Raw genomic sequence first — 12,665 nt, 5'->3', positions numbered from 1 at the left:
AAATTACTCTTAATTAAATTAGTACTTAAGTTTAGAGACCAAACTAGAAATTCTCACCTCAATTAAAGACATTTCTCAGTCAAAGTTGATCTTACAAAAATCCGAACATTCGAATCTCAATCAAAGTTTAAAAAAAGGTGGCATAATCATTACACCGATAATTCATTCGACAATTCTAGCGATAAGGACAATGTGCATTTGCTTTAATTTTAAAGTGGTTATTCTATTATTTTAAACTGTCTATTATTGGTAGTCCTTGAAAGGACCACCATCGATCGATCTGATGCTCGAGATGAGAAACTGCTACTAATTGCTTAATTAAGCAAGCATCATCGTGTGCATGCACAGACAACATACAAACACATAATAAATTCTAATAATTATCCAAATTTAGATGAGATGGAATATAATGTTTAGTTAAAAGTTAAATAAAATATTATTATAATATTATTTTTATTTTAAAATTTAATAAAATTTAATTATTCATTATATTTTTTGTAAAAATTTTAAAAAATAATAATAATTATATAAAATAAAATATAGATTGATTTTCCCTCCAATCCACGTATGGCAAAAGAAAGATCCAAAGAGTGATCCGTGAATTCTGTGCCATATTTGAGGGGATAATGATAGCTAGGGACAATGATAGGGTACTCTAGCTTGTGCACTAACGATTGCAAATGCAGACAAAGTGGTGCATGGTAAAAACTCACATCTCTTTTGAAAAATGGACGAATCTATTGGGAGCAATATCATCATGCACATCACCAAAAAGGTCCACCTTTCCAACTGAAAATTCACATGCAAGACAACTGTTAAAGTAAGCAGCAAGCAACAACTACAAACTCATAAGATAACACTCTTAGTAATATTTTTCACAACACATAATATAAAATGAATGTATTTTTATAAAAAAGTGTTACTTTTATATGGTATTTTATAATAATAATATCTCTCATTTTAAAATATGATTGTGAAATATATTATGAAAAGTATTGTGTATTTATCATTTTCCATCACGCAATGGGAAAGCATATATATAATGGAGCTTTTGCGGCTATTTTTATTCTGCAGAAGCAACATTTTTCTGTCGATGTTAAACCTTTGTGAAAGAATGGGATATTTTCGGCGAATTTACATCGCCGAAATAACATTGTCGCAAATACTACTTTTAATTACGGCGAAAATTTTTGTCGCGTTTAATTTCGCCGCGCAAAAGTAGTATTTTTTGTTGTTATCTTTTTACGGCGAGATATAGGTCGCCCTAATAAGAAGCTACAGTAAACACCCTTAATTTACCCCCTGCGCCTTATTTTTCCCAGTTCCCACCGTCCCGCCCGATCGATACTCTCTCTCTCTCTCTCTCTCTCTTCTCTTCTCAACTGGGGTTTGGGATTGCCGGCGCCGGGGAGTCTCTCACCGTCGAAATCGCCGTCTTCTCGCCGCCTCTCCGACGCCGGTGAGTTTCTCTTCTGTATTTTAGACTCCATCCGTCTCTCTCTCTCTCTCTCTCTCTCTCTCTCTCTCTCTAACTGTCGCTCGGTCATGACCCCTCGTCTCTCTCTACATTGCACAATGATAGTACCTGTGAGACTGTGATTTGCTGGAATTAGATCATCGGAAATTTTTGTGCTATACTGTGATGTCGGACTCAACTCAGAGCCTTGTAGGTTCTTGCCTAATTTCAACCTAATTTCACTTTACGACACGTTTTTTTCCCTTGTATTTTCCTTTTTTTGTGGCATTTGTATGGTTTGTATATACTGTTTTATATTTTGACAAAATTTTCATATTTAAAGAAGAAAATAAATCTATTTTATTGTTTGCCTGAGCACTTTCCAGTGGCAACCATACTGATGTTTGCGTTTGTAATGCTTTTTCCCTAAACACTCAAACAAAGTCACTAGCTTGCATGATTGGTTAATTAATGTAGATAATTAAATATGTTTTTAATCAAGTTCTTTTACTAAAATGTGTCTTACGGCTGCTTCTTTTTTACAATGTCTTTCTCAGAATTGTATTTTAGTAGAATCTGCCTTCATCATGGCTTTACAGCAGTATTGCCACTGCAGAATTCCTTGAACTTGTAGTTATTGTTGTGTGGATGGGTGTGGTTTGGCAGTATTTCAGAGACTTTCCTTTCAAAGGTTTCGTGATGCTCATGATTTTTATAGGAAAAACGAAAAAAAAAAAAAAGTGGAAGAGTATTAATGTATGATTTATATAGTCTGAAGCTTCTCCACTAAACACAGTACTAAAAAAATGTCTTGTAAAACATTTGGCGTGATTTCTTTATCTGGGGCTATATTCCCCAACCCGTAGCTTGAACTTGAAGGCAGGTTTGTCAATGCCAGCAAAGGCATAATGTGCTTCAGGTTAAATTACATCTAAGCATTTTTTAAGGAAAAAAACAGTTATGGTATATTTTATCTTTGCTAAACACAGTTACCTATTCACACCTTATTCTCTGAAGTTTGAGAGTCCATCATGCATATAATAGGTTTGAGTGATTTCTAGTTACCCAAAAAAAATGCTCATGATTCTATTATGGGTAATTCTATCATGGAACAAAGAATTATGCTCCGTACCCTCACAATTACAATATAACCTATTTTATGCTGGTAGTTCATTTCTTTAAGTGGTTGATTCTTTCACAAAGCTGTCACTAACTGTTTATAAGTCTTCATTAATCAACTTTTTGTGTTTGTTTTATTCGACTATTGTGACTTTTTTTTCATTTTTTTTATAAATGGCCTGATACACTATTTTCTTTTAAAAAGCATGATATTGTTGACCATCATTCCATGTTGTGTTTGTGTCCACTATATTAGACATAAAGTATGGTTTGTTATTGAATGGTATTGGGAGTCCCTGTCGATGTAGAAGAGGACAGAAAAATAGGACTGTACTAGAAGCACCAAAGCGTTGAAAGGAATGCCTCTGTTTCGATTCAAAGTTGATATATAAATTTTTTGTTGTTTGTGAAAACGAGAGTTTTTCTTTTAGGTAATAGAATCTTTTGGACTTATATTATTTGGTTGGTTGGACTTTGTTTATAATAATAATAATAATAATATACCAAATGAAGCACTTGGTGGTTTTGATTTATCACTCACTTGGGACATTAAATCAAAGACAGGATTGCTGACTGATTTTGAGTGTCCTACTATTTCCACTAAACTTATACATGTTTAGTATCATTACAAACAACCAACTCTTTATTTTTGAATTTTTGGAAAACTTCTTAACTATTATTTTTGTGTGCTTTCCACATATTTTAGGTCCGGTTTGTTTCAGCCAGCAGGTGGTATACTTCTTTATATATGGCCCTCTGTTACATTTACTTGGTTACAAGTTATGCTTGTAAGAAATCTATGGCTCAATATGTGGACTTCACTGTTGTTGGACGTGTCTATTTTTGCACACTTGTATAACCATGGTTAAAATTTTGTTAAAAGGTTTTGAAGTCTAAAATGAAAATTCTATTCTGAATAGATGATCAGCATACTTTGTAGTGTCTCTGTTTTGCTTGACATTTATTTTTTCTATGCATTTTTTAATGAAATGAATTAACTTTTTAAAAAAGATATCGGGATTGGGGCCATTGGGCTGGGTGGATTAGGTCATATTTAATCCAGAAAAGGAAGTGGTCGAGAAATGGTATCAAAGACTAATGATGGATCAATGGTGACTGAGGCAACACTTGGCTAAGGGCTGGTTGTTTCTTACTGAAATGGCAAAAAAATGCCGTCATAACACTTCTAGTCTACCAAAACACTTCTGACTGTTTCTTGTATTTTTTGTTTTATGTTATCAAATTCACATTGTCTATTTTTGGCTTTGCTGTTAATTTGTAATTCAAGGTCCCTCACTGTTGTTTTGCTGTTATTGTGCTGTTGTTGTGTGCACTGTCGAACAATGAGCCGCCTATACCCTGGCAGTAGGAGCAGCATTCTTTGAATCAGTGTGCCTACGACTATCCTTAAAGTTGACATGAGTGTAGGGGCTAATTATTAGATTGCCGGACTGTAGATGAGGTGGTATTGAAGAAAGCATATTCATTTTATGACATCTAGTGATAAATTGAACCATATATTCAACTTTCAGTGATCAATAAATCAGATTCTATGAACTCCGAAACTTGGGTAGTGGCAGACCTTCATCCTGCTGCGCTAAACAAATAAAAACCAACCATAAATAGATGAGCCTAGATCCTGTAAAATGACCAACTGTTTCAATATTTCATCTTCTATGGACTTTCAAAAGTAAACATAAAAATGATTTTATGATTACGAGCAATCCCTATCAATAGGCATATTGCTAATTGGCACAGAGAGATGGTTTTAGAACTTTCAATTCTTTCTTTTTTATTGGAATATTGCTGATCTTTACAAAATCAGATGATCAATATCCAGCGAGGTAGCTTTTTTTGGAGCTCAATCATTACTCAAATTTGTCAAGATCAGCAATTTGTCAATTTGTAAGGAAACATTGCATGTTCGAAGGCCTTCTCTCGTTGCTTGGTGATTTGGAAATTTTAAATTACATCACCATTCTAATATTCATGAGCCACAAGTCTTCCAAATATAAACAAAAGAATATTATAGTCTTTCAAGAATAACAAAGAGTTGAAAAATAATACTTAAATGCATAAGGTACAAGTATGGAGCTGGACCTCCATACTTATATCCATCCTCACATCAAAATCTACGGTTTTGCGAAGCAGAACCACATGTGGGGGACGCAATAATGAGATTTTCCAAAATCTCAATAAGTAAAATTAAGTTTAACACTGAAAAACTTCATGATGGAAAAAGAAAATTGTGCAAACAAGAAAGATTTAGAGAAATATAATATTAGACATTTTGCAATACTACATCATACACAGAAGACATTACATAACACAAAATCACGATTCATTTTTAAACTGCTTATATGTCTGAAGTACACTGCATACAGTTTGTACGAGAGTGAGAAGTAACAAGATAATAGCACCAATGCTTGCAGTATCCTTACCAGGTGTGTTAAAATAATAATTTCTCAAGGTAGTCGTTAGAACATAATACCAATGTTTACTGTAGAATTTGGTCAAAGCTTCACAGATATCATGGTATTTTTTATTTATGTTTCAACTGGAGATATTTGTGCATGTATCGTTGGGTGAAGTGGCTATAATATTATCAATCGGTCTCTTAACAATGATCCCCTCTCGAAGAAGTAAATCCATATCGCTTCTTGCATGGATAAGAAAACCTAACATGAAAAAATAATCAGTAACATATGCATATTCTCGATAGTGACATTGTTCCAAGGCCACCACGTTCCGAGCACAAATCTGTGCGTAATCGTTGAAGTTAAACTTTGGAATTTCCAACACTCCGTCACTATATTTTATGTCAAGCCAACAATCGCGGTCGGTTGAACTTGGCCTGAACTTCATTCCTGTCTCAACCAGTTCTTAGGCACAAAACTTTACCTGCACTTCCTTACTTCTTTTTTATAGTATTCTATCCACACCGTACCCAACCTTCATGGAGCTTACTTTTGAGTACTTTGATTGTCTTAACACTCAAAAACTTGTTCCTAACACTAGACCTTCTATGGACATAAAGCACTTTGCTTATCTCCTTAGACACTTTTACCTACCTTCAGTACCTGGCAGAATATTATCAGAAAGAAATAAGGAAGTGCAGGTAATGTTTTGTGCCTACGAATTGGCTGAGACAGGAATGAAGTTCAAGCTAAGTTCAACCGATCGCGACTGCTGGCTTGACATAAAATATAGTAACGCAATATTGAAAATTCCAAAGTTTAACTGAAACAATTACACAGATTTGTGCTCGGAACGTGGTGGCCTTGGAGCAATGTCACTATTGGTTACCGATTATTTTTTCATGTTAGGTTTTCTTATCCATGCAAGAAGCGATATGGATTTACTTCTTCGAGAGGGGATCATTGTGAAGAGACCGATTGATAATATTATGGCAACTCTACCCAACGATATATGCACAAATATCTCTAGTTGGAACATAAATAAATAATACCATGATATCTGTGAAGCTTTGACTCAATTCTGTAGTAAACATTGGTATTATGTTATAACGACTACCTTTAGAAAGGATTATTTTAACACATCTTGAAAGGGTACTGCAAGCATTGGTGCTATTATCTTGTTGCTTCTCACTCTCATACAAACATTATGCAGTGTTCTTCAGACATATAAGTAGTTTAAAAATAAATCGTGATTTTGGGGTATGTAATGTTTTCTGTACGATGTGGTATTGCAAAATGTCTAATATTATATTTCTCTAAATCTTTCTTGTTTGCACAATTTTCCTTTTCCATCATGAATTTTTTCAGTGTTAAGACTTAATTTTACTTATTGAGATTTTGGGAAATCGCTTTATTGTGTCCCCACATGTGGTCCCACTTCGCAAAACTGTAGATTTTAATGTGAGGATAGGTACAAGTATGGAGGTCCAGCTCCATACCTATACCTTATGTATTTAAGTATTATTTTTCGACTCTTTGTTATTCTTGAAATACTATAATATTCTTTGGTTTGTGTTTGAAAGTCTTGTGGCTTATGGACACTAGAATGATGATGGAATTTAAAATTTCCATATCGCCAAGCAAAGAGAGAAAGGCCTTTGAACATGCAATGTTTCCTTATAGATTGGTAAATTACTGATCTTGACAAACTTGAGTAATGATTGGGCTCCAAAAAAAGCTACGTCACTGGATATTGATCCTCTTATTTTGTAAAGATCTACAATATTCCAATCAAAAAGAAAGAATTAAATGTTCCAAGATCATCTCTCTGTGCCAATTAGCAATATGCCTATTGATAGGGATTGCTCGTAATCATAAAATCATTTTCATGTTTATTTTTGAAAGTCCATAGAAGATGAAATATTGAAAAGGTTGGTCATTTTGCAGTATCTAATTTGAACTCTGGAGAAATTTTGGTTGCTGGCAGCATCTTTGGGCTTTATCGAATAATTTAGCATCACACCCTTGTAGTTCCAAGCAGTTTTCGACACTGAAAGTGTTCTTCTGGACGGGATACTGAAGGTTATATCTTGTTCCATTTATATATTTATTTTCTGGAAAGAAGGGTTGATTAATTTTACTACTATGGTGTATGCTTACCAAGTTACATTTTTTAGATCATCCTTTTGACCGCATGGCTAAAGCCTAGTGGTGAAGAAGGGGAAGGACTTTATGATTGTCAATGGTATTTACTCAAGGTCTTCGGTGGAGGCTCTTGGAATGTAAGTCTCCGAGCAAGGGTGCATTGCAAGAATTTTAAAACTGCAACTATCTGTTTTGAGTTTTTGTTGCTAAACAATTGACGAAATGGATTCGAACTAACACGTGGCCTTGTTCTATTAACCAGATTCTTATCTGGAAGGGAAGCTGCTGCTGTCATGTTTTGGGTTCATATATTTGTTGTCTTGACTCTTCACAATGTATGGGTCCTGGATTCTTCTCTGCCTCAACGTACTCTTCAAAACATTCAGCAAGCTGTGGCCATGCCATTTTGGCAATAGCTAATGTGGTTTTAAGCCCCTTTGCATGGTAATATTTTGGAGCACCAATAATGCTTAGAAGAGCTGTCAAGAAGGCACTTAAAACATTCTCTCGTGTTTTTTTACCCTGCTCTAGTAATTTGTCATTTCTGTTTATTTGAAGCAACGAATTTTACCTTGTTTGTTTGTCATATCGGTCGAGAATATGTTTCTTTTTTCTAATCGAATGCGGTACATTTATCTACTCTGCATTTGAAGTCTTTATGAACTTGTATTCGGGCGGGCAGGTTAGAATTGCCGACTTTGAAAGAGGTTGAGATTCTTCTTATTCTAGGTGGGATTGTAATAGAATCAAAAGACTTGCCGAAAATTGCAAATCAAAGTAAATCCCGTTTTTATGTTGCATTCTTTTGTAGATTTTCTAATCCTCTTGGGGGGAAAAAAGATTCTCACAGTTAGAAAAACGAGCTAAGATGGATTGCAGGCCCCAATTAAATTGTCAAAGTTGAATATTCTTTCTTATGGAAAAACTAAAGTCAGGTTCAAGTCCACACCAGTTTCCTTTTTTCAATTGCATTAAAAATATTCTCATCATATTATGGGATTTTGTTTTAACTATAATTAGTACATATGTAAAATATTTTAATTAAATAGTATATTGTGATAAAATGAAAATACTAGTATTACAAGAGTAGACAGAAAGTTATTAGTTTTTTTTATTTTTTGTTGATAACCAACAATTCATTCATTGAATCAAAACAAGTCCTTACAAGTTACAAGAGATTGCTTTTATCAAGCCAAACGGCTTGAGTTACAAAGTAAGGACAAAAATCCCACCACATGTCAATGTCACTAACACTCCAAGCATGTCTTGCCAACTGATGTGCAGCAGAATTCCCCAACTTGTTGACATGCAAAACTTGAACTTCTTGAAAACAAGTCATCATTCTTTGAATATCTTGAAGCTGGAAAATCTCATCATTCTTTGAATTAGGGGTGTGCATCCAGACCGGTTTTTTTCCGGTCCGGTCCGGAACCCGGAAATCCGGGTGTAATCCGGGCGGTTATCCAACCGCCCGGATTACACCCAGGCAGGTGAAAAAAATCCAAATCCGGTTACGGATCCGGTTCGGTGACCCGGTTATCCATAACCGGGTCATTAAAAAAAAAAAACCCGCCCCACGCTGCAAAATCCCTAATCCCTTCTCTGAATCCCTTCGCTTCTCCTTTCTCTTCTCCTACTCTCTTCGACGCAACACGCTTCTCCTTTCTCTTCTCCTAAGCTTGTAAGGTATATTTCTCAAGCCCTTCTCTACCATGTCGTCTCTCTTTCTCTACTCTGTTAGTTTCTGTAAGTTATGGTCATCTCTCTTTCTCTACTTTGTTAGTTTCTATAAATGATGGGTTTCGGGATTTTTGATTATGAGTGTTGGGCTTTTTTTGTAAACGATTTGTGTTTTGGGATTTTTGTGTTTTAGGGTTTTATTGTATTTTTGGGTGTTTTAGGGTTTGATTGTAAACGACCGAGTTATGAAAAAGAGAATAAGAGGGGTTTTTTTTTTTTTTCTCTTATGTATGATATGAGTGGTTGCTTCAGATGGGGAGGGTTTGTTTATGGTTTTGGAGAATTAATCAAGATTTTTGCATATTATTTTAGGGGGCAAGGTGGGTCTGTTTCTAGTTTTGGTTGTTTTTATTAATTTATATGTTATTATAAGGGCTAGGTATTGCTAGTTCAGTGGTCCATTAACATTTCAGTGGCAAGCTTGACAGTTTAGATTATGATTGGTATTTTGCTCTTAAACATATTCTTGTAGATCTCTCAATTTGGTATCCTTCTTGATTGGAGTAGTTGTGTTGGCTGGTTATGGCTTGGTGGGTTTCTGGTTGTGGCTTGGGTTTGTTGGTTGGGGCTTCTTGTCTTGATTGATGTCTGAAGCTTCTTTGTGTTTTGCTGTTGGAGTATCTGAATGTTGTCTGTTGCCTGTTTTGTAGTGAATGATTGATTCAGAATCTGGCTGGCTTTGTTAAATTTCTTTGTGCAGCTTTGGCTGGTGGTGTGTTCATGTCTATTTTGTGTGGTTTTTTCTTTGAAGAGAAATGCTTGGTCTGTATAGAAATGCTTGGTCTGTATATACATCAGATTATAAAACTTTTAAGCAAGAGAAGTCTTAATTAGTATTATGAAAACATAAAACAAGTTTGCTCTTTGCTGTTTCTAAGTAGCCATACTTATGAAAAAGATTACTGACAAACTTATGGTCCTCAAGAGTCTTAATGAATTTAAGATACTACTTAGATAAATAAATATATAGAGCTTTAAACTTTCAAACTTCATGAGCTAAGAAAGGATGTGTTGTGGTTTCATAGGAGAAAAACTTTATGCCTTCAAATTGAGATATTGTAATAGATTGTCTGGTAAAAATTGGAAGGAGATCACTTCTCTCCTTATTAACTGTATGATCATATGCACTAGATTGTTTTATGTGAGAATCAATTGATACATTCCTCTTGGCTTGCTCACAATCATAAGTAAATGCTTGCTCAAATCCAATATATTGTTTAGAAGCCGGAGTAGAGCTGTTGAGTACTTTCTAATTTGGGTAACAGTTGCGTACTGTTCATTTGTGAGGCAATCATCACATATGAGAATGTCCAGTAACCCAATTACCGCAGCCATAGGTGTCCTCAGTTCATGACTGCAGCACCACAGATTTTGTATTGATCCATAAATATCATAATACATCACTATATCAATTCTAATGAGTTATGTAATTAGAATTGAAACTTGGTTGGTGCTTTGGATGTTGATGTTTCTTTAGTAGAATAATTATTAAGGTTATAGCTCTGTTCTGCAGGAGCTACTTGACTTAGGTGATGTGGTTGGAACTCAAAGTCAAGGTCTTTCACACGAACTTATTAGTTTGCTTCCAACTTCCAAGTACAAATTCAAAAACTTCTTGCTGCCATAATATCTGTTGCTTTGTTGCAAGGTGAGAATGAATCTAGTTAGACTATTGAAGGTGTGTCTTGTGATGCAGTTGATAATAAAAGGCCGTAGTCCCTTGTACATGTAACTGTAGTAATTTGTGTAGTCCTCTACATTTTCATTTATTTGTACATGTATGAAAATATCATGGATGGCAAATGCTATTGATGATTACAACTGTTATCTACTGCAGGGACTAGACAGCTAATTCAATAAAGGAAACTGCATATATAGTAAGCTAATTTTGAACTAATTTTTATAATAGGGCATCTGTAGGAACTGCCTATTTTGAAGCTGAAGAAAACTAGTTTTTTTTTTTTCCTTGCATCACCATTTTGTTTGTACTGTCTTCTTTAAAATGTGGTTGATGTTTAGTATGGGAGATTACAGTACTTGTCATTCTATTGATTGCAGAAATCCAGAATTCCAACAGTCTCTCAAGGAGATGAAAGAGAGAGTAGAAGATCATGTTGTTTATGTTTCAAGATCATGTTGTTTGGAGTTTCAAGATGTGAAGACTAATAAATTTTGATCTTTGTAAATTTATTTCTTTTGTTCTTTATAATTTATGTTTTAGTTTAATTAGTTGTGATGTATTATTATTTTTTTTGTTCTTTGTAAATTTATGTTTTCGTTTAATTAGTTGTGATGTATTATTATGTCTTATTCTTTGTAAATTTATGTTTTAGTTAATTATTTGTGATGTATTATTATTATTTATTTTGTTTTTTGTAAATTTATGTTTTGCATTGTGATGTAACAACAATATTATTTATTTTGTATTTTTATTGATTTTGTTTGTGAATTTATTATCAGAATTTAAAAAAAAAAAAAAAAAAAACTAAGTGCTATAAAAACATTTTTTTAAGTTTTAAAGTCCTTTTAAAAAAAAATAAAAAATTAAACTCGGACTAAATCCGGTTATTACCCGGATCCGGATTAAATCCGGATATCCGGATTGAATCCGGTTATCCGCCCGGATTAAATCCGGATTAATCCGAGCGGTTAACTGCCAGGATTTTAGCACCCGGATCCGGATCCAGTTATGGCCGGATATCCGGATCCGGTTGAACACCCTTACTTTGAATATCTTGAAGTTGGAAAATCAAAATCAGTACAATACTCAACAAGATTATTCAAAGCATCCACAAGAAGCAAACAATCCGTTTAGCATTAGTTTTGGAAAACCCCATTTGGACACACAATTGCAGCCCTCTAAGCATAGCAATAGTCTCAATAAATTCAGAAGAGCCTACCTCCCTTTCCAATATGCTGCAAGCAACTAAAACATCACCTTTGTGATCACGAAGAAGCACTCCAATCCCAGCTGTATGTTGATCATGAAAGGTTGCCCCATCAACATTCAATTTAAGGAAGCTGGGAGGAGGGTACCAAGAGACCACCTTATTAATGTGATTATGTGAGACATCAAAAACCTGAAGCTGTTTGAACTCTAACTTCAATGATAAAGCATTGTTAACCACCAACAGTGTTCCAAGAGAGAACTTCTCATATATAAAATTGTTTCTTCTATGCCAAAGGGCCCAACCAATAGCAATAAAAGTAGCCAAATCCTCCTCCGAATCTCTCTCCCGAGCCATATTAGCCAGATCCCAAAAACTTAAAACAGAAACTACATTCCTGTACAACTTGATTTGATATGAATAAATCTATCTAATATCAGGACAATAAAAAACTGCATGAGCAAAATCCTCTCTTTCCTTCCCACAAAACACACATACATCATTATCAATAACATGCTTGCTCTTTAAATTCTGATATGTAGGCAACTTTTCCAGACAAGCTTTCCAAGAAAAAATTTTCACTTTCTTGGGTAGTTTCAAATTCCACAAACATTTCCAAAAAGCTGTTACATATTTTTCTCTTGAACCTTCAACCCAAATCTGAACATCATAATTTTGAAACATCCTATATGCACTTTTAACCGAGTAAATGTCATTTCTCTTATGTACCCAGAAAACAGAGTCTTCAACATCTACGCACACATTCAGCTTCAAATTTTGCCTCATCTCATTTGGATTGAATAGAGCTCTTAAACTCTAAACATTCCACCATCTTGTGCTCTCGTCTATCAGAGAATTTACTCTCATATCTTCATCAACAGTGGAACAAATTGAGTGAGC

General features: G+C 34.5%; 1 protein-coding gene across 1 annotated transcript; it reads left to right on the top strand.

Annotated features, from left to right (window-relative positions):
• Positions 1 to 1,331: 1,331 nt before the first annotated feature.
• On the top strand, positions 1,332 to 10,706 carry LOC109020074. Its single transcript, XM_035686034.1, has 6 exons — positions 1,332 to 1,459; positions 3,282 to 3,363; positions 7,024 to 7,074; positions 7,170 to 7,274; positions 7,400 to 7,581; positions 10,391 to 10,706. The coding sequence occupies exons 2-6, from the start codon at positions 3,358 to 3,360 to the stop codon at positions 10,404 to 10,406; spliced, it is 360 nt and encodes a 119-aa protein (XP_035541927.1). The 5' UTR covers positions 1,332 to 1,459; positions 3,282 to 3,357; the 3' UTR covers positions 10,407 to 10,706.
• The last annotated feature ends 1,959 nt before the right edge of the window (positions 10,707 to 12,665 follow it).

The sequence above is a fragment of the Juglans regia genome, chromosome 15 (genome assembly GCF_001411555.2).
Source record: "Juglans regia cultivar Chandler chromosome 15, Walnut 2.0, whole genome shotgun sequence".
NCBI lineage: Eukaryota > Viridiplantae > Streptophyta > Magnoliopsida > Fagales > Juglandaceae > Juglans > Juglans regia.
Note: the sequence above shows the minus strand (reverse complement) of the source record. Positions and strands in the feature narration are given on the sequence as shown.

Excerpts from the sequence above, each read along its gene's own strand:
- LOC109020074 (XM_035686034.1), top strand. Across the intron at positions 7,075-7,169 it reads TTCTGGACGGGATACTGAAG|ATCATCCTTTTGACCGCATG; the intron begins GTTATATCTTGT and ends TACATTTTTTAG. Across the intron at positions 7,275-7,399 it reads TCGGTGGAGGCTCTTGGAAT|ATTCTTATCTGGAAGGGAAG; the intron begins GTAAGTCTCCGA and ends TCTATTAACCAG.